Source organism: Podarcis gaigeae (assembly GCF_964106915.1).
Source record: "Podarcis gaigeae genome assembly, chromosome: 2".
NCBI classification, from domain to species: Eukaryota; Metazoa; Chordata; class Lepidosauria; order Squamata; family Lacertidae; genus Podarcis; species Podarcis gaigeae.
This window is the reverse complement of record NC_139679.1, coordinates 68,489,467-68,512,465: the sequence shown is the minus strand read 5'-3', so window position 1 is coordinate 68,512,465 and position 22,999 is coordinate 68,489,467. Positions and strand designations below refer to the sequence as shown.

The 22,999-nt window shown below is 43.2% G+C and overlaps 1 protein-coding gene across 3 annotated transcripts in view; it reads left to right on the top strand.

Moving 5' to 3' along the window:
- RNF145 (ring finger protein 145) overlaps positions 1–22,999 on the top strand; it is a 61,200-nt gene that overhangs the window by 8,097 nt on the left and 30,104 nt on the right. For all 3 annotated transcript variants that reach the window (XM_083726213.1, XM_083726212.1, XM_083726211.1), the window contains exons 2-3: positions 7,916–8,129; positions 17,823–17,931. In XM_083726213.1, the coding sequence (XP_083582339.1) occupies positions 7,946–8,129; positions 17,823–17,931 (293 nt within the window). In that variant the 5' untranslated portion in view covers positions 7,916–7,945. The remainder of the gene's footprint in view (positions 1–7,915; positions 8,130–17,822; positions 17,932–22,999) is intronic.

Genomic DNA, 22,999 nt, shown 5'->3' with positions numbered 1-22,999 from the left:
CAACAGCTCAACCCCCCCCCCAATTATTTTCTAAATTTTGAGGCCCAAAAAATAGGGAGCGTCTTATGGACGGAAAAATACAGTGAATTAAGTAGGTAAATAAATATGGGAAAGCAAAACGTCATTTAGAGAAGGATCTGAACTATTTTCCTTGAAGCTTGAATTTGTTTTATTTGATGTTTTAATGTGTTGTAAACCACTTTGAGAATTTTTCTTTAAATATAAAGTGGTAAAGAATTGAAATTAATCATAATTAAAAATTTCACTGAAACAAACAAAAAGTGCCTAGACATTCTCTTCTGGCAACTGTAACCTAGGTTTAAGGTGCCGTTTGGCGATTAGCTTTTATATCTCAGTTTCTAATACTGGGGCCAAATGCTCTCTGGATAGAAAATGAGTATTATTTTCCTGATTTATAAGACAGGAGATAGGTTTGTGGCTCATTCCTATTGGCCAATTAGCTTGTTAAGACAACTCCTCAAAGCTATATGCATGGTAAAATGGTAAAGGGCGGACGACTCTGGAGTTGCGGCGTTCATCTCTCTTTACTGGCCGAGGGAGCCAGCATACAGCTTCTGGGTCATCTGGCCAGCATGACTAAGCCGCTTCTGGTAAACCAGAGCAGCACATGGAAACACCATTTACCTTCCTGCCGGAGCAGTAGCTATTTATGTACTTGCACTTTGACGAGCTTTCGAACTGCTAGGTTGGCAGGAGCAGGGACTGAGCAACGGGAGCTCACCCTGTCACAGGCATTCGAACCACCAACCTTCTGATCGGCAAGACCTAGGCTCTGTGGTTTAGACCACAGCGTTCCCTGCGTCCCATATGCATGGTATCTCCTTCAAAAATTATAAGACTGATTGTAAAGTAAAAACATTAAGGGTAGCTCAGTCGGTAGAGCATGGGACTCTTAATCTCAGGGTCATGGGGTACACCCCAGCGGAAATGGTTTGGTTTCTTCTGAGTGCCAATAATAGCTTCATAACACGCAGAGTGGCCCTCTGTGCACTGGCTGGAAAAAAGTGTTAGATAAAATCACTATAAATTGTTGCAGTGATTCAGAGGTTATACATTTGAAATCAAATTGTATTTGAATTTCTTGGTGTCTCCAATATCCTCTCTCTTACATCATGGATGTTGGCTCATATTCTCGATGTATGATCCGCATTGTTTTATTGCCACGCTTGCTGTGGGTTTGCCATGGCCTTTGGCTAGAACAATAAACTTGCATTGAAAATTGAACCATCTTTATTCATGGTGGTGCCATGCTGTTTTTATTGCCATTGTCTGCATGTTTTTAATCCATTTGCCAACGAAGCTGAGAAGAGCACCCTTCTGTAGATAGAATCTTGGCTGCTGTAGCTAAGAACTTAAATTATATTAACTCGGGCGGTGGAATACTTTTGGAGATTGTGTTTTCCGCAGCTTCACACACAAAACAGTCGATATCTTCAAAATGCATAACTTGCCTGCCATGCCTTTCTGCACAGATTTCTTTCTTGTGAACCCTTAACAATCCCACTTTGATATCATTTGGAAATTGCTCAGGTACTGTGATGAACTACAGGGTGGGAAGGCCGGGGGTGTGTGTGGTTCCAGTGGAAATTCTGACAAGCCCTTAACTACAGTGTTGGTGCACACAATACTTACTTTCTACCTGAGGTTTAGCAGTATGATTATTTTCCAGGGTGCACAGCATACAGAAAGAAGCGTTCCTATTGTTGATACCATTTTGTATAAACCCCACAATAGTCCAACTGTTTTTTTGCTTTCCCGCAGCCAGGAGGAGTTCTTGTCTTTGTGAGTGTGCAGGCAACAGGTTCAGTTTGTGGCATCACCAGTTAAAAGGGCCAGATATGAACTTGTGGAGAAGACCCTAGCCCAAGACCCAGGAGGAGCTGATGGGCAGGGTCACTGCCATATACCTGGCCTCCGGAAAGTGGCATTGCTGCTGCTCACCAAGGGGGGAGAGGCAGTAGGGAGGTTGGTACCCTGGCAGGAATGCCAGGTGGGCACTGCCAGTGCGCCTGCTGGCCTGCTAAGCAGCAAATCGCTCAGAGCCAGCAGTAGATCCTGGTCTACCTTCTGCCCACTCCTGCCCCACACCACACATCTTAATATAAACCAATGTTGTGTTCATCTCTAGGGTTACCTCTCTGGTCCATTAGAAACATACCGTATTTTTCAGTGTATAAGACACCCCTATGTATTTGGGGGGACTCAAATCTAAGAAATTTGCACTATACACTATCCATGATGACCCCCACTTTTAAGCATAATTTTAAAAGAAAAAAACATAGTCTTATACACAGAAAAATACAGTAGTTATTTAACTATGGCCAAACATTGCGAAATACCCCATCATGACCTGAGGATGATGGTAATACTTGAACTAGTCCAGTGCTACTTAGCATGGTTGCCTTTAAAAAACTTGCTTTTTAAATTTTTTTTTAAAAAGCTACAGTTACCTTATTTTAGTTTTACATTTTTTTTATTTGAGAAAAACAAATGGCAACCGTAGGCTGATCCCTATGTATTTCATAATGAAGAGAAGAACTTGGCAGTGAATTAAAAAAAAACCTTTGCCTATTCTTTGCTGAAAACTGCAATAATTACTATTTTAAAAATAAAAATTATTTTCATTTCACAGTGTTATGTGTTCCCATAAGCATTTCAATTAGCATAATATCAGGCCTGTAAAGCACAAACTTTTTTTTTTAACAAAAAAGAAAAGAGACTTTAATTTTTTTCTCTCTCTCTTTGTCTTGCCTTCCAAGTTCTTGGCTGCTCTTTGACAATGTTTGGCTGGCATCTTCTCCCCACCGGGGGAGATGCAAAAGGGCTTTTTCTCACAAGACCGCAATTAGGAAGAACAGGAATCGCAAGGCATTGGCTCCCCTTGTTCCCTTTGCGTAATCGTAAACTCCAAAGACCTTGCCTGTTTCATCAAATGCTCCTCCTGCACTTTGAGGGCAATGAGCAGCTTTAACTTCCTCATGTTTTGTAAATCAGAAGTATTTTACTTTATTGGTTAAAGTGAATGGTTGTGGCTTTTCTGATACTATCTCTATTAATACAGCCCGTAAGTGGGGGGAAATTATTGAACAACTATAACCAGGAGATACTGTACATTACCATAGTTTTCTGTGTATAAGACAACTATTTCATTATAAAATAATGTTAAAAATTGGGAGTCCTCTTATACATGTATAGTGCAGGGGGGGGACGGGCGATTGGTTGCAGCCGTGAGCAGGAGTTTGTCAGTGACGATTGGTTGGGTGATTGGTGGCTGTGGCAATCCCTGTTGTTGATTGGCTGCTGCTGTGGCAGTTGGGCAGGCGATTGGCGGCTGCTGAGCAATTTCTGGCAATCTGGGCAACCCTCTCCCAAAAATGGTCAACAACTCTGGGCAATATCCCCCCATTTTCTTAATTTGGAGTCCCCCAAAATAGGGGTCGTCTTAAACACAGGGTTGTGTTATACATGGGAAAATACAGTAATTTTGCAAGAATTGGTGTTGCAGGTTGGAACAGAATCTTGACATAGAGTCAATAAGAAATGGCTTTGCCAGGTTTCTGTTTGGTGAGTTCACAAAAGCCTGTGTAAGAGAGAAGTTCAGTCAGGGTAGGCTTAATTTTTTTATAAAAATATGTTTAAAACATATTAATAATACACTGGTATTTTTTCTTAAGGGAATAATAACTGCTTGTTGCTTTCTGTGTTAGCTTAATTTCCAGATTGGCAGTTGTATTAAATGATAAAACAAAGTACAATATGTTCAGGGCTTTTTTTACAGCCGGAACTCACCTGAACTCAGTTCCGGCACCTCATTACAAGAGAACAAGGGAGGCAGGCTTTCCTTGTGGGTTCCAGCACCTCTTTTTCTAGAAACATGGCACTGAATGTGTTTAATATTAGCTCTTCTTTCTGAGTTTTAGAGGGCGCACATTACCAAGATGTTATTGAAGTATGTTTGCATGATGTGCCAGGCTGCTGAACTAAACAGGAGAGGCGAATACTTGAAAGCACTCGTCTTGAGAGCGAGCAGAGTGTGTTCTCGCTTGTTTGCTATATGCAGTTATATATGGCAGGCAGCTCCGTACAATAGACTGTTGTTCATAACTGAAGGGACATCATATCTGAATCTTCTCATCAATTCTTCTTCTCCGACCACTGGCACGACAGTGTATCTAGCTGTGGATTAATGTTTTGGTGGCTGGGACTACCGTCCTAATGGTATTCTGACGCCGAAGCAGATCTATGAAACTCTTTTGGAAAGCCTTTCCTAAACCTAGATATTAACGAGCCTTATAAAACTGAAGTGGACACGGGTTGAAATGTTGGCAAGATCAGCTGTGCTTTCTTGCACAATCCATTTAAAGGAGCTGCATGCTTTACACACAGACACACACAGTTCCAAGATACTGTAGTAGTGTTGCTGTTGTATAACATCAAGTATTCAGTTTTGTTGTGTTAGATTGCTGCCTTTCATCTTTCTCTCCAATCTTCTATGATTCTCCTGCCTGCTACATAAGTGTGTTCATAGCAATCACCACCTTTTCCTTACCCACCTTTCGTGGGTGAGAAGCCTCCTCTGAGTTGTACAGGTAGCCTGCCCTGTGTGAGTATTTTATGCAAACTGCTTAGAGGTTTTTGTCTTATCAAGCAGCCTCTCAATCTTGTCAAATGCTTTGATTCTGGCAATATTAACTCACATTGCAGTTTTTATGGATGATTTCCAGTCATGCCTGGTTTATATGGATTTCTCTCTTGCAAGAAGGTTTCCTTCCGAGTTACTTGTTTTTATTACAAGACTATTGCAGATTTCATTAGTCCTCAGTTGTACTAAATTCCTGGTCCTGCTTATGTATACCGATTTTCAGCCTTGAAAATCAACTCACACACATCGTTAGAGATCCTGTTTTTATGGCACTATCGTATTATTTTCTGCTTGATTCCCGTGACACCTTTATAAGCTAATCAGGTTGTCAAAACATAATCCTTATCTGTTAGATGTGCTAGAATTCTTTCATGCCTTACTAAAATGTATCCAGGGTTAGAGTTGGTTTAGCTCTGTTTTGTGGTAAAGGCAACAATCTGCAGGCTTGATCTTAGAAATGTGAAACGTCGTTTTAATGGAGAAAATTCTGTAATTACTGGCTTAATAAATGGGTGTTATTAGATAGTAGGCTATCTTCTTTCTCCACGCCCATCTCTTCTATTCTTTCATTTGAACCATATTTTCAGTTGGATTATTTTTATGACTGAAATGGTAACTTGGGCTGGTACAATAAGGCCTGACTATTACCATTCCACGTCTCAGTTTATCCACCTGCCTATTGCTCAACCATGCTGTGCATAGATGTTGTTCTTCCCTTTTGTAAGTATTCAATCCCAATGTCTTGTTTAGCTTTCATTTGTTGTATTCACGCACATAATTTCCAAACTGTCCACTCACCCACACCCAAGTGGAACTTGTTTTTTAAAACAGTGCTCTGAAAACAGGGGATTGCAAGAAAGTAAGTGGGACTTAGAACTGTGCCAACAGTGTCCTTTGCTAACAGAATCCACACCACAATCCAAAAGGGTCTATAGCAGGGGTAGGTGGAAAGAAGGGACCATGAACTACCAGTGGATCGCCTCCCACCTACTGGTTCCTCAGATTCATAAACAATACTGAGCTAGTTGGATCTTGGTCTGATCCACTGTCACTTCCTTTGTGTGTGATTAGGATCACATATTTATTTATTTTATAATAATTTTCATACCTCATCACATTTCCAAAGGAAGTTTTAAGCAGTGTAACACAGACCAGTTAAGCCTTGAGATCAGGGGTATCAAACATAGTGCCTTGTAGATGCTGTTGGGCAAGAATGTCCGTCAGCCTCAAGCAGCAAGGCAAATGTTCAGGCATAATAGGAGTTCAACGACATCTGAAGGAAAACATGTTGGCTATCCCTGCCTTAGATATTCAGTGATCCTGAGGGTGCACTTTTGATTTGTAAATTTAAAGCCTGTCAATGGACCGTGGGAACACTAGTTTTTAATTATCTTATGTGTAGATCACTTTGCGACACTGCTTTAGAATGCAGTTAATAAATTAATTGCAGTAATAATAGTTTTTTAGTACACCATCTATGACTTAAATAAGCTTACCCCTGGCTTAGCATCTTTGATATTGTGACGTCTCTTGATATCACATTGTTTTGAAGACTCCCGTTACCACCTTTCTCCTTGTTTAATTGGTTACTACTTTGTCTTCTCTTTGGTTAAGAATAATTGGTACATTTAGCTGTCTGTGTCTGTGGTTTATGTAGGAAAAAACAAGTACAGTCAGCCTACTGCTATGCAAACTATGCGCTGAAAAAGACTTAACTGCAATTATAGGTTTGTAGGCATTGGGTTAACCGACATCTCAATTGAAAGCCTTCACCCGACTGAGCAGTAATGCAGTGTCCTTCTCATACAACAGAGCCTATCTGTTGACAGTAAGTGACTGTGAGCGCTGAAAGCTACATTGACAGAAGGGCACTTTATGCAGTTCTCCCAGTTCATACTGTCATCTCTTTGGTGACTACACAGCACCTCTGGTCAGTCCATCAAATATCAGATGCATTACTTGCATTTTTAAAAGTTCAAATAGAATGTAGCACAGATCAAAGTTTTGAGGCTTTATGCCCAGACTGAGTTCAGTTCTTAAAAGGGTGTTGTTTAGTCATATAACACCTGAGCTCAAATTGACTCAATGAGCAGACATCGCTTCAGCAGCTTTCCATGTGTGTCTCTGCCAGTGATCAGTATCGCTAAGAGTTGTAGCCATAGTTGGTTTTTTTAATCCATGGCTTAGTACAGTAGCTGGTTGTGTGTCAGTCTACATGGCGATAGTGTGTGATAGCTACATACAGCACTAGAATGTGGGGTGTGTATGTTGGCCAGTGTTGAATGTGGCCCTTGAGACAAAAAAGTTCAGCAACCCACGGCTTAGTGTGATGTATGAATGCTGCCCAGAAGCTTAACTATACTTTGTTTATTGCCGTCAAACAATATTCTGAAGCCATGATAAGTTAGTGTATGGGCCAATGGCATGCCACTATATGCAAATTGAGCACCTTTCCCTAATCATGGTTTGTTTAGTCAACAACCACAGATGCTCAAAAAGCTACAAAGGCATGAGGCATTTGGGAAACAAAACAAGCTTTGCAGAAACAATCCATGGTTTATTAGATTCCCCGGGGTCAACAAGCCATGTTTAACTTGGTTTTTGATATACAAACCATGGTTTACTATTAAGTGCAACCAGATCAGTGTGTGTTTCTTTATCATACATATCGCCATCCAACATAGCCTTTGGTGGTGTGAAAAAGGAAGGCTTTAATGTTGTTTAAAATAGGGGGAAAGTTTGACAAGGAGCACAACCTGTTTTTAAAAGCGGCCTAGAAGACTTCACCTACTTTATGTCAGGTCTTTTGTCCAATCCTGCTCCAACGAATCATACAAAAATTACTAAAATGTGAAACTGTAGAAAATATCCTGCTTCGACAACCCTTTTAACATGCTTTAAAGACTTTATATGGAGCAACTGAAATGGTAAAAAAGAGTCCAGACTTAAAGGGTAGCTGGTTTATTTTGAATCTGAAGTTAAGCTTTCCCCAAATCTAAAATAAGCGTGAGTGAGTACAAAATGGTGAAAACATTGCAGCTTAATGAACTGTGGTGAAATTGGGGGTGCTTTTTCTGATTTGTAGCCCACCTTTGTGAAAAATGTTTACCATCAAACTTCCATCTACTTAGTCAGCGTGAACAGTACTGAGGCACGTAAGCCAGTGGTCTCACTCTGTACAAGACAGCTTCATAAATTCTAATGCTGTGGATCCTTTGGTGTGCCTAACTTGCTGTCTTTTGCTCTTTACAGTCTGCTACCCATCCATTGATAAGGAACAGAATGGCTGCCAAGGAGAAGTTGGAAGCAATGTTAAATGTTGCCTTGCGGGTCCCAAGCATCATGCTTTTGGATGTCTTGTACAGATGGGATGTCAGTTCCTTCTTCCAGCAGATCCAAAGAAGTAGCCTCAACAACAACCCCCTCTTCCAGTACAAGTACTTGGCTCTCAATATGCATTATGTGGGTGAGTATGCATTGGCTGGCCAGAGCATTTATTCCCTGTTAGTGATGCATTCTGCCTGAAGCAAAACCTCTCTCAGTGTATTCAAAGCATCTGATGATAGTCAGTGTCTTAATAGAGAGGTTTGAGTTGCTAAGAGGCGTTTAAAATCATTACTTCCTCTAGCTCTTGAATTACCTGAGGGAAGGCATTCCAGAGGGTGGGTGCTGGCACCAGAAGGCCTGCTTCCATATTGTCAGCAAGTGAAAAATCAGTAGGGTGCCCTCAGAAGGTATTAAATATTGACTCGGTCTGTATTGGGAGGCAGTCTGCTAGGCATCCTGGTCCCAAGTTGTATAGGTCCCAAGTTGTGTCAGCAACACAACCTTGAACTTAGGTCAGTAGCCAGTGCAGATCTTTCCACACCAATATAATATGTGTTAATCTGGATGTTCCTGGGATCTGCATTTTGCACCGGCTGCACCTTCTGGACCAGGTGCAAGAGCAGAGTCATGGCTGCCTCCCAATTCCCAAGGTTTCCTGGGAAGAAGGACTGATCGTCAAACCACTCTAAAAATGACAGTTCTGTGAGGGAAATTGGAAGTCTCCTAACAACTCTTAGCACCCTTAGCAAACGCCTGTTCCCAGGATTCCTTGGAGGAAGATAGGACATTTAAAGTGGTATAATAGTGTTGTAAACGTACAATACAAATACAATACAATACAAACATCCACATATGCAATTAATATTCCATAAGTGACTGGGTCACCCCTCGGGGGAAGCATTCTTTAGTAAAATGTTTTCAGTAGGCTCCAAAACATTGTGACATTAGGTGCCTCATTTAAGCGGATAATTGATTCCAGAGGGCTGGGGCCATAACACTTAAAGCTTGATTTCTAGTGTAAGCTACATGCACCTCTGGGGCGTGTGATACTCTCGTGCCCCATCTGAGGAGTGCAGTTGCCGGGCAAGGTGGTCCCATAGGATAGTTCGTTTGACAACTGATGGAGCCACGTGTGCATTTTGTAAACTCTGGCACACTTCGTACCTGTGTTATCAGAAATACACTAGCCCTACTCAGGCACTTCCCCTGACTGTGGCAGGGTTCTAAATCATGCAGAGGAGCCTGCACATGGAGAACAGACCTTCCCCCTTCACTGTGTGGAAAGTGGTGATGGGGACACAGAAGAGGGGTTGGAACCATTGAGCCATACTCCACTGTCCCCCACCCCACCAATGATTGTAATTGTGTGTGAGAGAGAATCTAAATTACCGTATTTTTCGCTCTATAAGATGCACCAGACCTAGTTTTTAATAAGAAGCACCTAGTTTTTGGAGGAGGAAAACAAGAAAAAAAAATTCTGAATCCCAGAAGCCAGAACAGCAAGAGGGATCGCTGCGCAGCAAAAGCAGCGATCCCTCTTGCTGTTCTGGCTTCTGGGATAGCTGCACAGCCTGCATCCACTCCATAAGACACACACACATTTCCCCTTACTTTTTAGGAGGGAAAAAGTGAGTCTTATAGAGCAAAAAATATGGTATGTTTGTTTTGTTCACCATCTAGCTTGATGGAAGAGCTGAACAACGTATACTTGGTCTGTTGTTGTTTTTTGTTATTGTTTTAAAATAATTATGTTTTAACTGACTGAGCTCTTTTTAAGGTACAGTGGACCCTCTGGTTATGAGTTTAATTCATTTTGGGGGTCCATGTGCACCCCAAAAAATCCATAATCAGAGGCACACAGAGCACCTCTGCACATGCGCGAGTGACGGAACCCGGAAGAATACACTTCTGGGTTTGCCACTTTCACAACCCGAAGATTATGTATCCAGAGCGGTACGTAACCCGAGGGTCCACTGTATCTTGTAATCCTACTGTACCATCAAGTCCTGTACCATCAAGTCAGATTCATTGCCTTACTTCCCAACACATCAAAGGGGAAAATACTTTCATTTATGCTAGTACCATGCCCTTGTTTTTATTAGTATAAAACAAGCAGAGATTCAGATTCAGATATTTCAGACCATGTTGACTGCACTGCTCACCCCTGGAGGATATTAAGCAGCAAGAAAGGACGTTTCATAAATTCGAGAAATATTTCACTGAGAGAGGGGTGGTCTCTGCTATTTGATTTTAGTATAAATGATTTCATTGGTTGGATGGTCATTCATATTGATGTTTGTAAACTGTCATAAATGGTCTAGATTTTTAAATAATAATCTTTGCCACATGATGTCTTTTATATATGTACTCTCTCCCTCCCCCATTTCATTCATTTGCTTAAGATGTACACGGACAAGAGTGGCATACAAATAATGTTACAAATAAAATTATGTAGATATAATAAAATAGCTTGTAGTGCAGTTGCTAAGCTGATGCTAGATAGGATGCTAGATAGGAAAAATAAGAAAATTCCTTTAATTCACTGATAATCCTACCTTTCTTCAGTAGCGCTCAGGACCATGTACACAGGGTTACTGAGCATTTGCCCATCCAGGTGCTAACCAGACCCAGATCTGCTTTTAGCTCCAGCAATGGTACTTTCAGATAATGAACCTACCATATCTTAGATCTAAGTAAAGAAATAGAGGCACTTTCCTTTTAAGCTGCTATACACAGTTTATCCCTCTGGCATTTTCTAAGGCTGATATGTGGGAGGTCTCTGATTCTTCAGCCTAATGCAGCCACTGGCTATTCCTAGTAAGAATGCCAAAGTCAGTGTGACACAACCAGATGTAATGGTCAGATAAATTGTTACGCTTTATGGACTTGGGAGAAAGGGGCCCCTCTGACAGCTACAGAGATGTATAAAGAGTTCATAATGTTGCTGCCTTAGCCATATTTGTGAGAATGGGGTTCGTTATAGATTGGTGCTTCTGAGCTGCATATTGGATTTCTGGGTGAACCACGTTGAGGCTTTCCAGAGGATTGTTGGCATACACTTCTTCCATTGTGCTTGGCAATCCTTCCTTGTGAAACCTGTCCCAGAAAATAAAGGAAGTCCAGCTATTGCCAGTTGCTCATGCTGCCCTCTTAAGAGTACATGTGATAAAAGTGTTGCTTTGTTTGCACTAGTAGTAGTTCCGTTTTAATCCTATGATTGCAGGTGGGGTGATAATGATCTGCGTACATGTCTACTGCCTGCAGCATACTGATTTTCACCACAGATTACAGCCTGCAACCTGTCTTTTTGTCTTGTTGACAAATGCAGCATAACTTCTGAAACTTAGTTGGCGTACGGCTTGCAGAGCTATGGAGAAAATATACTTAAGAAAAACAGCCCAAACTCCACACCGCACCAAAATGGATAGTTAGTTGACTTCTGACTGTTTATATCTAAGGTAATTGTAAGACAGTACAGTTGTTAGCTATTGTGGGAGCAGGCCGAGTTGATTTTGCACTGTATAGATAAAGGGTGCTGTCAGGGAACTGCCATCAGTGCCGGAGGGAGAGAGCAGAAGCCAGAGGGATTCCAGAGAGCGTCCAGGGATTGGGAGAAGCAGCCCATCTTCTGGGGAAGAGAATCAGCATAGCACAAGTGGAGAAGGGGGGGCAGATAGGGGAAGCGGCGAGGCGGTCCCATGACTCCTTGCCTGGGACCAGCGGGGAGAGTAGGGGTCCTCCGTTGCCTACGCCCTCCTTGCGCAGAAGGCTTCCGCGCAGAGAGAGTAGGAGGAGACTAGGCGTCAAAGAGCTTCTTTCCTGGAAGAAGTTTAAGAAACGCCCACTGACGGATTCTGCCAGCAATTGAGTCAGCCACGGGTAAGTGGCTGTCCGGACAGAAAAGGTTCACTTAGGCAACCCAGCCAGGTATTTGCACCCAGCCGGGGAGATAAGCACCGGTTTACGCACGAGCAACCCCTAGAACCATTACAGGTGCTTACAAGTTTTAGGACTTGGGAGCCCTGAGTTCAACTCCCCAATCTCTCGTGAAACTTGATGTGTGATTTTGAGCTACTCGCTTTTTCTCAGCTTCAACCTCATAGAGTTGTTGTGAGAACAAAATTGGGGGAAGAACCATTTATACCACCCTGAGTGGCTTGGGGGGAAGAATCTGAATGGGAAAAGAGAATACAGTGAAGCAACATTTTTTTAAAATGCAAGGACAAAATGAGGTTTGCATTACAAATCGGAAAGTGGTTTTTAAAAGGTTACTATAAGCAAAGTACTATCAAAATATTTGTTTCCAGTGTTAGCAAAAAAATAATAAATGTTCACAAATACGTTGCCGTCTGAAGCTGTCATATATATGTTGAATCTCTTTTTGTTGTTGACTGTTCAGAGACAGTGGGTCTCTGCACCTGACATCATATGACATCAAGTGACCGGGAGATGGGTGTGGATTGCTCAGCATGGCCTTGCAGGCCAAATCCAGAGGCCTGCCAGGGCTAATTAGGGCCATGGGTTAGGTTCCCCACTGTTGCTTTAGGTCCTGAGGCACCCAGGCCATGTAAGGCTTTCTAGGTCACAGCCAGCACTTAGAATTGGCCTTAGAAATGAAACAGATGCCAGTGGAAGTGCAAAGTGGTTAACTTCTTGACTTCTGTCAAATACCATCAAGTAATAGGCAGTCAGTTGGATATTATTCCTCTCCTCTCTTAAGAACATCCAGGTTGCATAGTGTTATGCTAGCTTCCCTGCCCCAAAGTAGATAGTTTGAAATTGGATTTGCCTGTTAACGTGAGTGAAGAATTTTGATGCTTAGTATAAATCTGTCACTGCTTCAGAAATGCGTGGGCTGAGGAAGCCTTGCTATATAAATAACAGAGTCCCTTACCTATCTTTCTCTCACCGTTCATTTGATTTTTGCTTCTCTCACCTCTGTCTGGCTGCTGTGATATGCCGCCTTTCCCCTGAGAGGCTTTTGCTGTCATCCCCAGGGACATTCAGCAGCCATTCACTTCTTGGCACAAAGTCAAAGAGCACACTTGAGGCCATGATCACATCCCGGCACTGAAATGCAGAGGGGGAACGAGCAGGTTGTAGTTTTGGTTAAACACTTTTAACAGACCTCTTCATAGTGTGCCTTCATGCTCAGACCGACATTAGTGCCTGAGTGACAGATCTAATTTTCAAATGTTCTATTTTGGAAGTGTAGCTATTTTTAAGTGAACCCATAATCTTATGACTTGCCTTGTGTCTCTTTGTGATCACGCATTTGGAGGGAAGTTTTTGTGTGGTGATCAATTGCTATCTTGAGTTCCTTGCAGAAAATTAGTTACATAATACAGTGAGAAGGCACATGAGGGCTATAGCTATCCTGTTGCATTCAGTACTTGCTGTGTGGTCTGCATCCATTCCCTCTTCCATCCTTAGTGGTTGCTGAAATGCATGAATGGATCATTCAGACACAGGAGAAAGAACAGAATGGAGCATGTTAAGTAAGGGTTTTTCCCCACACAATTAGTTAACAGGGTGGGCCTATCAGCTACTTACTTAAGTCCTTTTAAGTGCTTAAGGGGATAGCAGTGTTCTCTGAGCCAGTTTTCACACATATTAGTCATCTAGTAGTGGCTGCAATTGAGACATAATGGACGCAACACGTGAACTGGACCATTGTGTCATTCTTGCTTCAGCTGTTGTGGAGGAAATTGAAAGAGATGGCTGTACAGTCGTACCTTGGTTTTCAAATGCCTTGGGAGTCAAATGCTTTGGTTCCCGAATGATCGGAAACTGGAAGTGATTGTTCCGGTTTGCAAACGTTCTTTGGAACCCAAACATCCGACACAACTTCCGCAGCTTCCGATTGGCTGTAAGTGCTTCCTGCAGCCAATTGGAAAGCCACACTTTGGTTCGTTTTGGAATTCCTTTCGACGTCCAAGGTACCGCTGTACTGCATAGCTTAGCCAGTACAGTGGTACCTCAGGTTACATACGCTTCAGGTTACAGACTCCGCTAACCCAGAAATAGTGCTTCAGGTTAAGAACTTTGCTTCAGAATGAGAACAGAAATCGTGCTCCAGCGGTGCAGCAGCAGCAGGAGGCCCCATTAGCTAAAGTGGTGCTTCAGGTTAAGAACAGTTTCAGGTTAAGAACGGACCTCCGGAACGAATTAAATACTTAACCGCACTGTATATTCTCTTTGTAGCCAAAGCTGTGCAGTACAGTGGTTAAGACCTGTCTGTTTGAGTAATTAGAGCTGGGATGTGGTACCTCCAGCCAATGGGCTAAATTTGGCCTAGCACAGTCCCAGTTTGACCCATGAGACTGTTTTCCTCAAACCATTCGCATGCAGAGATGCAGCTGGATCAGCTGCATGACTGAGTTCTCTGTGGCAAACTCAACCGCGGGCCCAATCCTTGCAGAGAAACCAGGATTGAAGTCACTGCTCGGCAGCTGATAGACTAGCTTCAAGGCTACCAAATTGGCTGTGAAACAAAGTTTCCCACAGGGAACTCCCTGTAGCAAATCCTCCTGGATCGGCTGCATAATCAAGTTCCTCATTAGATCAAGACTAATGATAGTATTGCCATTAGTCTTTCATGCCTGCATTTGTCCTCCAGAATAGATACTGTATGGATAAGGGGCTGTATAAGGCCAAGAGTGGACGCCGTTTACTGAAGATAAACACTTTCACTGGAAACTGCAGACCAAGCCTGATAAGAACTATGTTCACCTTGTTGTCGCTGCTAACTTCAAGTGGCTTTTAACACTGGGAGAACACTACTGACAAAGTGCAAGTGATTTTGCACGTTGGTGTGATATGCAAAGTTATGTACCTGTATGGAACAATGAAGAAGCTCTTTCATATCCCCCTATGTGGAATCCATGCATTTTTCTCAAGGATAGTGTCCTCCTTCATATGTTACTGGTGCAAAGAGATGTGCTAAAGCTCATGTGCTTGATGGTTGCCCTGAATCTATAACTAGTACTTTACCTCTTATTATTTCCATGCCTTTGAACCTGCTACCAATCTTGTGGTCTTCAGAGGGTCACAGGTTCCTCAACCCTGCTCAGGGTGTTTCAGCCTCTGATTTGGTCATTTCTGGAATATACTACTTTAAAGTTGGAAACTTGCACAGTGTGTTGCACTACTAACATGCTGGCTTGTGTTTGTGTGCCTGCATTTAAAGACTGTATATCAACCTTCAGCTGATCTAATGGCAATGATTATGTGAGAGAAACAATTTACAGACATTTCAGTGATGAGACACTTTATTTGATCACCAGGGCCTTCATTTGCTAAGCAGCTGGTGGATTAGAAACCTGGAGATGCTGGTGAACATTTACATTAGTGAGGATGGGGACTGGAATAGAGGTGCAAATTCCAGTTTCTTCTCAGAATCCCCGTCTTTCCACAGAGAGTACCAGCCCATTCTATCTCTGAATGTTTAGCCACTGGGATGTAAAATTCTCAGTTGTTTACAGGATGTCCCACATACTGCATCAATCATTTTAGGATGCCAACGTTGTTGATTATGAAAATGCACATTGGCCAGAGTTGAGGCTTTTGCAGGAAAAAAATGGAAATCTGCAAGGTGCTTTTTTTTTTTTAGTGGTTACCGCAATCATAAAATCAAAGTGAATGCTGAGATATTGCTAAGCTCCTAAGCAGCAGTATTGTAGCTGCAGTGACCTTGACTCTTCTATTTTTGCCTATCAGTTCCAGCATTTTAAGGTTTGTCCTGTTGGGGCTACCTTTTCTAGAGAGCTCTTGCTCATGGCATTGTCTTACTTGCAGCCAGTGATGTGGGATGGAAAACATTATGTGGAAAATTTTCCAAAATGGGAAAACTTCCTGTCGCATTTTTTTCCCCACCAGAAAATTTTCCATTTCATTAGTTCCTTGGTAGCAATGTGAATGAATACCAACTGCAAATACTTTTTTTAAAAAAGCTTTCCTTACTAAGAGAGAGAGAGAGAGAGACTCTGAGAGAGTAAAATAAGAGTAAAATAATTCTGAACGGGTTCAGTCTCTAGGATTTCAGAAAACATTTGATGCAAAATGAATATTCTCTAAGGCAATTCTTTCTAAAAGTTTGCCTGATTAAAATTTTTCAGGAAAGTACAACAGTGCTTGTGGCTTAACATGTGAACTGCTGTGAAAGCCTTTCTCACACAGCAGCTGCATGTGACCTCCACACATTCAGTGTTGGGTGGGGAATCAGGATCATGCCCAATGTGATAGGGAGCCATGTAAAACACAGGTCTTCAGAAAACCAAAACATTGAGAAACTGGTACCTCATTGGTGATTCCTTTTCTTTTTTAAAAAATAAAATCTTAGTCTATATCTAAAAGATTGAAATGCCTTTCCCTATTTCAGCGTTGATTTCTGACTTATTTTTCCTGAACTTTTTGACTGACATCAAAGTTATGTCGATCACCTCCTTTTATTACGACAAATGAAGAATGTCATTTGCTTAGTGAGTGAATAGACCACTTCTGTTGCTGTTACTCAGAATAAGCAAGTTTTCAGAGCCCCAACTGAAAGAATAAGCAAACGTTCAGAGCCTGAATTGAAGTATTGATTCCTTGGTTGCTTTCCATGAAAAAGTATTCTTAAGGGTGCACCACCAGCTGTCTCCTCAATGAGTTTACTGTTGTTTGAGAGTAGCAGTGAGGGACTGTATGATTAATTGCAAAGGAACATTCTTACCTCCCTAACCATTAGAATCATAGCATTGCAAAGTACTTTGGAGGTAATCTAAACCAGCCCTGTTTTCCATTAGGGTTCTGCAATGCAGCTTACAGCATCATTGACAGAAGAGTCCAGCCTTTGCTTAAATACACTTAAATAAGTCCATCACCTCCCAAGGCAGCTTACTGTTAGGAGGTTTCTGCTCACATTTGTATCTGAAATCTGCTTCATCACAATTTCAACCCATTGGTTCTTTTACGCCCTCTAGAGCAGAGAAGAAACCTGTTTCATCTACATGGCAGCACTCCAGATATTTGAAGGGAGTGTCTCCCCTTCTCCTCCTCCTCCTCCTCCAGGTTCAACATAAGCATCTCCTTCAGCTGTTCCTCACAGGGATTGGTTTCCAGACCCTCTCCACTACCACAATCCTAATTGCTCTCCTCTAGACATGCTCCAGTTTGTTAACGTTCTTAAATGTGTTGCCCAGAACTGTGTACATTATTCCAGGTGCACCCCGACAAACAGAGAATAGAGTGGAACTGTTTCAATCTGCCTCTGTTAATTCAGCCTGAGACTGCATTATGTTCTTTTTTATAAGCTGCTTCTCAGTGCTGGCTTATGTTCAGCTTGCAATTATTTTGCTTGGTTTTGTTGGGCCAAACTGCATGGGAGAGATTCTGTGATTGGATTTCATGAAGTTGAAGGGCTTTTGTCAATTATTTCTCTCTCCCTTGCACCGTGCCTCATGAAAATCTGTTCTGGACAGCCTCCCAAACCTCCAGAACAGAATGAGGGTGCTTGTTCTGGGGGATGCAGGAGGTGGGGGATTTTGCAAAAATAGCCTCTCCCTCCTATTCTGCTAATAGGTACCTTCACTGGAGCAACAGGACCAGAAAAACCAGTGACAACTATATTATCTAGGTGGGCTTCATAGCTGACGTTTTGGATCAGTTGACCTCTCTAATATTAATTGTCTTTTTCTTGATTTGCTGTGGCTCTAGCCATAACACCTGCTTTTTTGTTTTTTAAAAAATGCAGAAAGTGGTAACTTTAAATTCACTTTTAAAAGAAATGAATAATATCATTCTTTAAAAGTCCATGGACTTAACTGGGAAATTATTTCCATTTCTTCTCCAGGTTACATCTTAAGTGTTGTGCTCCTAACCTTACCCAGACAACACCTGGTTCAACTCTACCTGTATTTTCTAACTGCACTGTTGCTGTATGCTGGTCATCAGATATCCAGGTAAGAGTTGTCTCACCACCCTTGTAAGTTTTGCATTTCATGAGTTTTTTGCCAATAACTTCCACTTGCAAAATACGTTATTTATTCCATTTATGTATTTATAGAAGGTAGTATCCAGTGGTGACTGTCCACTGACAGAAAGTGAGGGAAATCAGTTTTTGACAATCCCCCTTTCCCACCTCCAGAACTCAAACCTCCACAGATCTTCTCTAGAAGTCCCTCCCCAATCCTCTAGAGCAGATTTAGAGGGGAAATTTCTAAAATCTGCCTCCCACTCTATTCTGCTGACTATACTTGTAGTTTATATTATGGCTTTTCTCCAAGGATCTTGATGCATATGGTTCTCACTCCCATTTGTCTATTCACAAAAGAGGGGTAGGTTTAAATTAGCATCAGTGACTTGACCTAATTCACCTATTGAGCTTTGTAGGAGAATGGAGATTTGAACTCAGATTCCACAATCCTAGTCAAACACTAGTTTTCCCAAGGAATGAATGAGAAACCTTCCTGCTGGCTTCAGTTGTAGTCTGGAATGAGTCTTGAGACTTGAAACACAATCCTGTACTGTATTGGGTTGTAATGGATCCCTTATCATGCCTAGATATGTAAGGGGTGTGGGTGTGCGCACACATGCGTTTAGATATAAAGTGGCTGAGAATATGTAAAATGCAAAACTAAAAATAACAGTATCACACCTTTAAAAGACAGTCGTGAAAAACAACCCAATTTTAACAGCATCAAAACCAAAACCCTGTCTTTGAGGTCTGGAGTGCAGTGTCGGAGGAAATGTTTAAAGTATTTAAATAAACCATCTCCCATACAATTCTTGTTTCTAACCATCTTTGAAGGACCAGATATGGACATAATAGCTGAAGGATTGCTTATTACCCCAATGCAGTGGTACCCCGGGTTACATATGCTTCAGGTTACATACGCTTCAGGTTACAGACTCCGCTAACCCAGAAATAGTGCTTCAGGTTAAGAACTTTGCTTCAGGATGAGAACAGAAATCGTGCAGCGGCGGCGCAGCATTGCAGGAGGCCCCATTAGCTAAAGTGGTCCTTCAGGTTAAGAACAGTTTCAGGTTAAGAATAGACCTCCGGAACGAATTAAGTACTTAACCCGAGGTACCACTGTATACCACTAAATGTGGCACAATTTATGGAACCCTGTTATCTCTGAATGCAACCACCCATCAAATACAGCTATTAAGTGGTCTTTTTACGCAGTATGGAATTGCTTCAGTTCTGCAGGCTTTTAAGTCCCTCCCCCCTCCCCATGTATTCACATCTTCACATTCAGACTTTGGGTTCGTAGGCATATTCAGCTCAGGCAACAACCCTTCCTTTTGTCTGAAATCTGCAAAATCTGTATAAAGAAAAGGAAAATAGCGTGTGCACTTTTGAGTGTCAAGTATAACATCGCTATGAAAGATTTTTAAAAATACTGTGCTTTTACTTTTGGTCACATTTACGTTTTCAAACAAAAGGTTTATTTAAAAATGCAGAAAAACCATTCCCTTCATGTTACCACAGCTGTGGGAAACCTCCGGCCTGCACAACTAATGAGGCCCAACAATGGTTCTGATACGGACTGCAAGGATGTTTTCCTAAAGCTGCACCCACCTAGCGCCTGACAAAAGTGGGGTTCCAGGGTGTGGGGAAGCTCAGTGTTCAGCCTATTGGCCAGATCCTGTTTCCCATCCCTGTGTTAGCATATTTATGTGTGTCAAGCAGATACGCAGGGCCATCCTTAGCCAGCTATTGAACCTCTGCCATCTGAGCTGCATTCTGGGCCAACAACGTGATTCAGCTTTTCAGCCTACGGTGGACAAAATATGGGAAGGGGGAGCTAGGAAGGTAGCCAAGAACATAAAGAATCATTGCTGTGACAGTTATTGTAGATATTTATTACTTTTCCGGTTATCTTTGCAGCAAAGAATTTATTGACTTTGAGGGTGTGAAATAAAAAGTTAGACATTGGATAGCCGAGGGTGAAGTATCGAGAAGAGTAAGACTCCATGGTGTCTGCAAGTTTTCTTCAGGGAGAAAAATTCTCTTTAGCACAGACATTGATTTTTTTTAATTTATTTTTTAGCAGAGGAGCCATCTTGAAGATTTTATGTGGGAAATGCAAGGAATGTGGAATTGAAGCCAGTTCCTTGCGGTGTTCTGTGGTGTGGAAACTGGTGTATTAAAATGATGTCCAGAAAGTAGTATGTTGGCTTCCAAAACCAACAGAATTTTTCTTCCAGCAGATGGTTTGGAATTGGAGAGAGAAAAGCAAATGGACATTGTAGAGACATGTAAACAAAGAAGATAATTTTCTTGTTCAGAAATGAAAGGAGGTGGTAGAGAGTATACATGAGCCTGAATCTTGTTCAAATTACGATAATCCAGTACTCAGTCAGTTTCCCATCTCCCCATCAAGCAAGCTTTCCCCCCGTACATTCCTAACTTTCTCAAAGCTTTCCATGATCTGTATAGGCTCACTTTGGCATCTTGTCTTTCATTACTACTACTACATCAACATGTATACTGCCCTTTCCTCCTTTATTATAGGATAAATTGATTCGGCAGTGACTCTGTGTATACAGAGCCAGCTACACTGGCTTTAAATCATACACATTGGCTAGGGATGGGGATTTTGTGAGCCTCAAAATGTTGGCTGGCAACTCCTGTAATCCCTGACCATTGGTTGTGCTTCCTGGGACTGAGTTGTAGTCCAGCAGCATTTGAAGGGCACCACATTGGCCAACCCAACTGTAAACATCTGCAAAGATGCTCCAGAGCAGCCTTTCTCAACCTGTGGGTCCCCAGATGTTGTTGAACTACAACTCCCATTACCCCTAGCTAGCAAGGCCAGAGGCCAACAACATCTGGGGACCCACAGGTTGAGAACCACTGCTCCAGAGGGTTGTGCGATCCTCCAGAAAAGTGTGGGAGATGGTGTGGAATACAGGTTGTCTGTAGGAACCTCCATTGAATCAGATTTCCTTCCATGAACAGAAGGGCATATCTAGATCCTAGCCAATGTATGTATGTGGAATAGTAAAGTTTAGCAATTGCATTTTGTTTTGCTTTGAACTGTATGACTTACCGTATTTTTCGCCCTATAGGACACACCGGCCCATAGGACGCACCTAGATTTTTTTTGGGGGGGGGGAATAAAGGGAAAATAATTACACCCCCCCCAGGCACGGGGCTGGGGCGGGGGAAGTCCGGGCTTCCCCCGTCCCCAGCCCCCAGAACGGGTCCCAGAGCGATCCCAAAGATGCACGCAGCTTTGCTATCGTTCTGGGAGCTTGCGGGGCTAGGGGCGGGGGAAGCCCGAGCTTCCCCCTCCCCCAGAATGAGTCCCAGAGCGATCCCGAGGCTGCGTGCAGCTTCAGCATCGCTCTGGGAGCTTGCGGGGCTGGGGGCGGGGGAAGCCCGCCGGCAGCCTCCAAACCACGTCGGGAGACAGCAGGATGGCGCGCTGCGCCTCCCCGCTATCCCCCAAGCTTATGGGGCTGGCGGCGGGGAGAAGCACGCTTCTCCCCGCCACCAGCCTCCAAACCAGGTCGGGGACAGCGGAATGCTGGCGTTCCGCTTCCCTGCTGGGAACCAGGTCGGGGACAGCCTGCATTCGCCCCATAGGACGCACACACATTTCCCCTTCATTTTTGGAGGGGGAAAAGTGCGTCCTATAGGGCGAAAAATACAGTACTTCACATTGTTTTCACCTTTTTTATGCTCAGGGATAATTTCCCCATTCTGTTCTGGTTACCTTGATACAAGCCGCAGGCACAGAAGTTTCCTTCGTTGTCATGCAGTGTCCAGAGAATGCACAGCATCCCCATAATCGCAGACTAGCAGCTTGAATGGTCAGGCTGTGGTGTGTGAGAGAGCAAGGGAAATTTTGGGACGTCATTCATTGAATAGAGAGGGGAGGTCTTCGTTTGCTTCCCAGAGGTTGTTGGTTGAGGATGAGGGCAAAGTGGTCTGCCAAGGCCTCCATCACCCCATGGTCTTAGGGAAGCTAATAGGGGCCTGGCAGTGCCTCTTCCTATTAGGTGTACATCCTTACATACATAAAAGGGCAGGATTGTGGTAAGATACTCATTTGTTAATCTCTGGACATGGCCTCATGTGCTACTGTAGCTTCTTTTCATATACAGTGGTACCTCGGGTTACATACGCTTCAGGTTATAGACTCAGCTAACCCAGAAATAGTGCTTCAGGTTAAGAACTTGGCTTCAGGATGAGAACAGAAATCGGGCTACGGCGGCGCAGCAGCAGCAGGAGGCCCCATTAGCTAAAGTGGTGCTTCAGGTTAAGTATGGACCTCCGGAACGAATTAAGTACTTAACCCGAGGTACCACTGTACAGTGCATCCCCCTATGAGGTTATTCAGCAACCTGTTTTCCGCAGCAGAATAAAACAATTACTAATGAAGCAAGCGCTACAGATTTATCTGCATTTATTTCTGTGCTGGTCCAGGGGGGGGGGAGGTTACCGTGGGGCGAGGTCCAGGACCTGAGTTGAGGGTCGGCAGACAGTCCTCCTCGGGCGAAGCGGGGTCCACAGTGGGAAGCCGGGCAAGGACGGGAACTCTGGGGGAAACAGGACTGGATGCTGGCCGAAACAGCTCTTCATCGACGTTGCTTCCGCAACCTGGGACCGGTCTGACTGGCCTTTATCTTCTCTGAGGCCAGGGGCGGTCCCGGCCCCCAGGAGACCCGCCTCTCCTGGCCTTAAGGCGAGCACTCCTCCTGGGAGAAACCAGTTTCCTTCGCCTCTCTGCCCTGAGCCTCTGCAGTTCAGGAGAGGCTGAAGGGTTACTCACCTGTAGGCACTGAGTCCTCAACCACCTCTAGAGCCAGAGTGGAATCACCTGGTTCCTGCTCCTGCAGATCCGGCACAGGTGCAGGCGCTTCAGAATCAAGGCCCTGCCCCAGTTCAGCTGGCCCTGGAGGCGGGGACTCCTGTGCAGGCTGGGATTCCTTCGGTTCAGCCTCTGAATCGGATTCCCAGGCCATCACAATTCCTGTGCTCCTTATTAGAAGTTTAATAAACAGGGCTGTTGC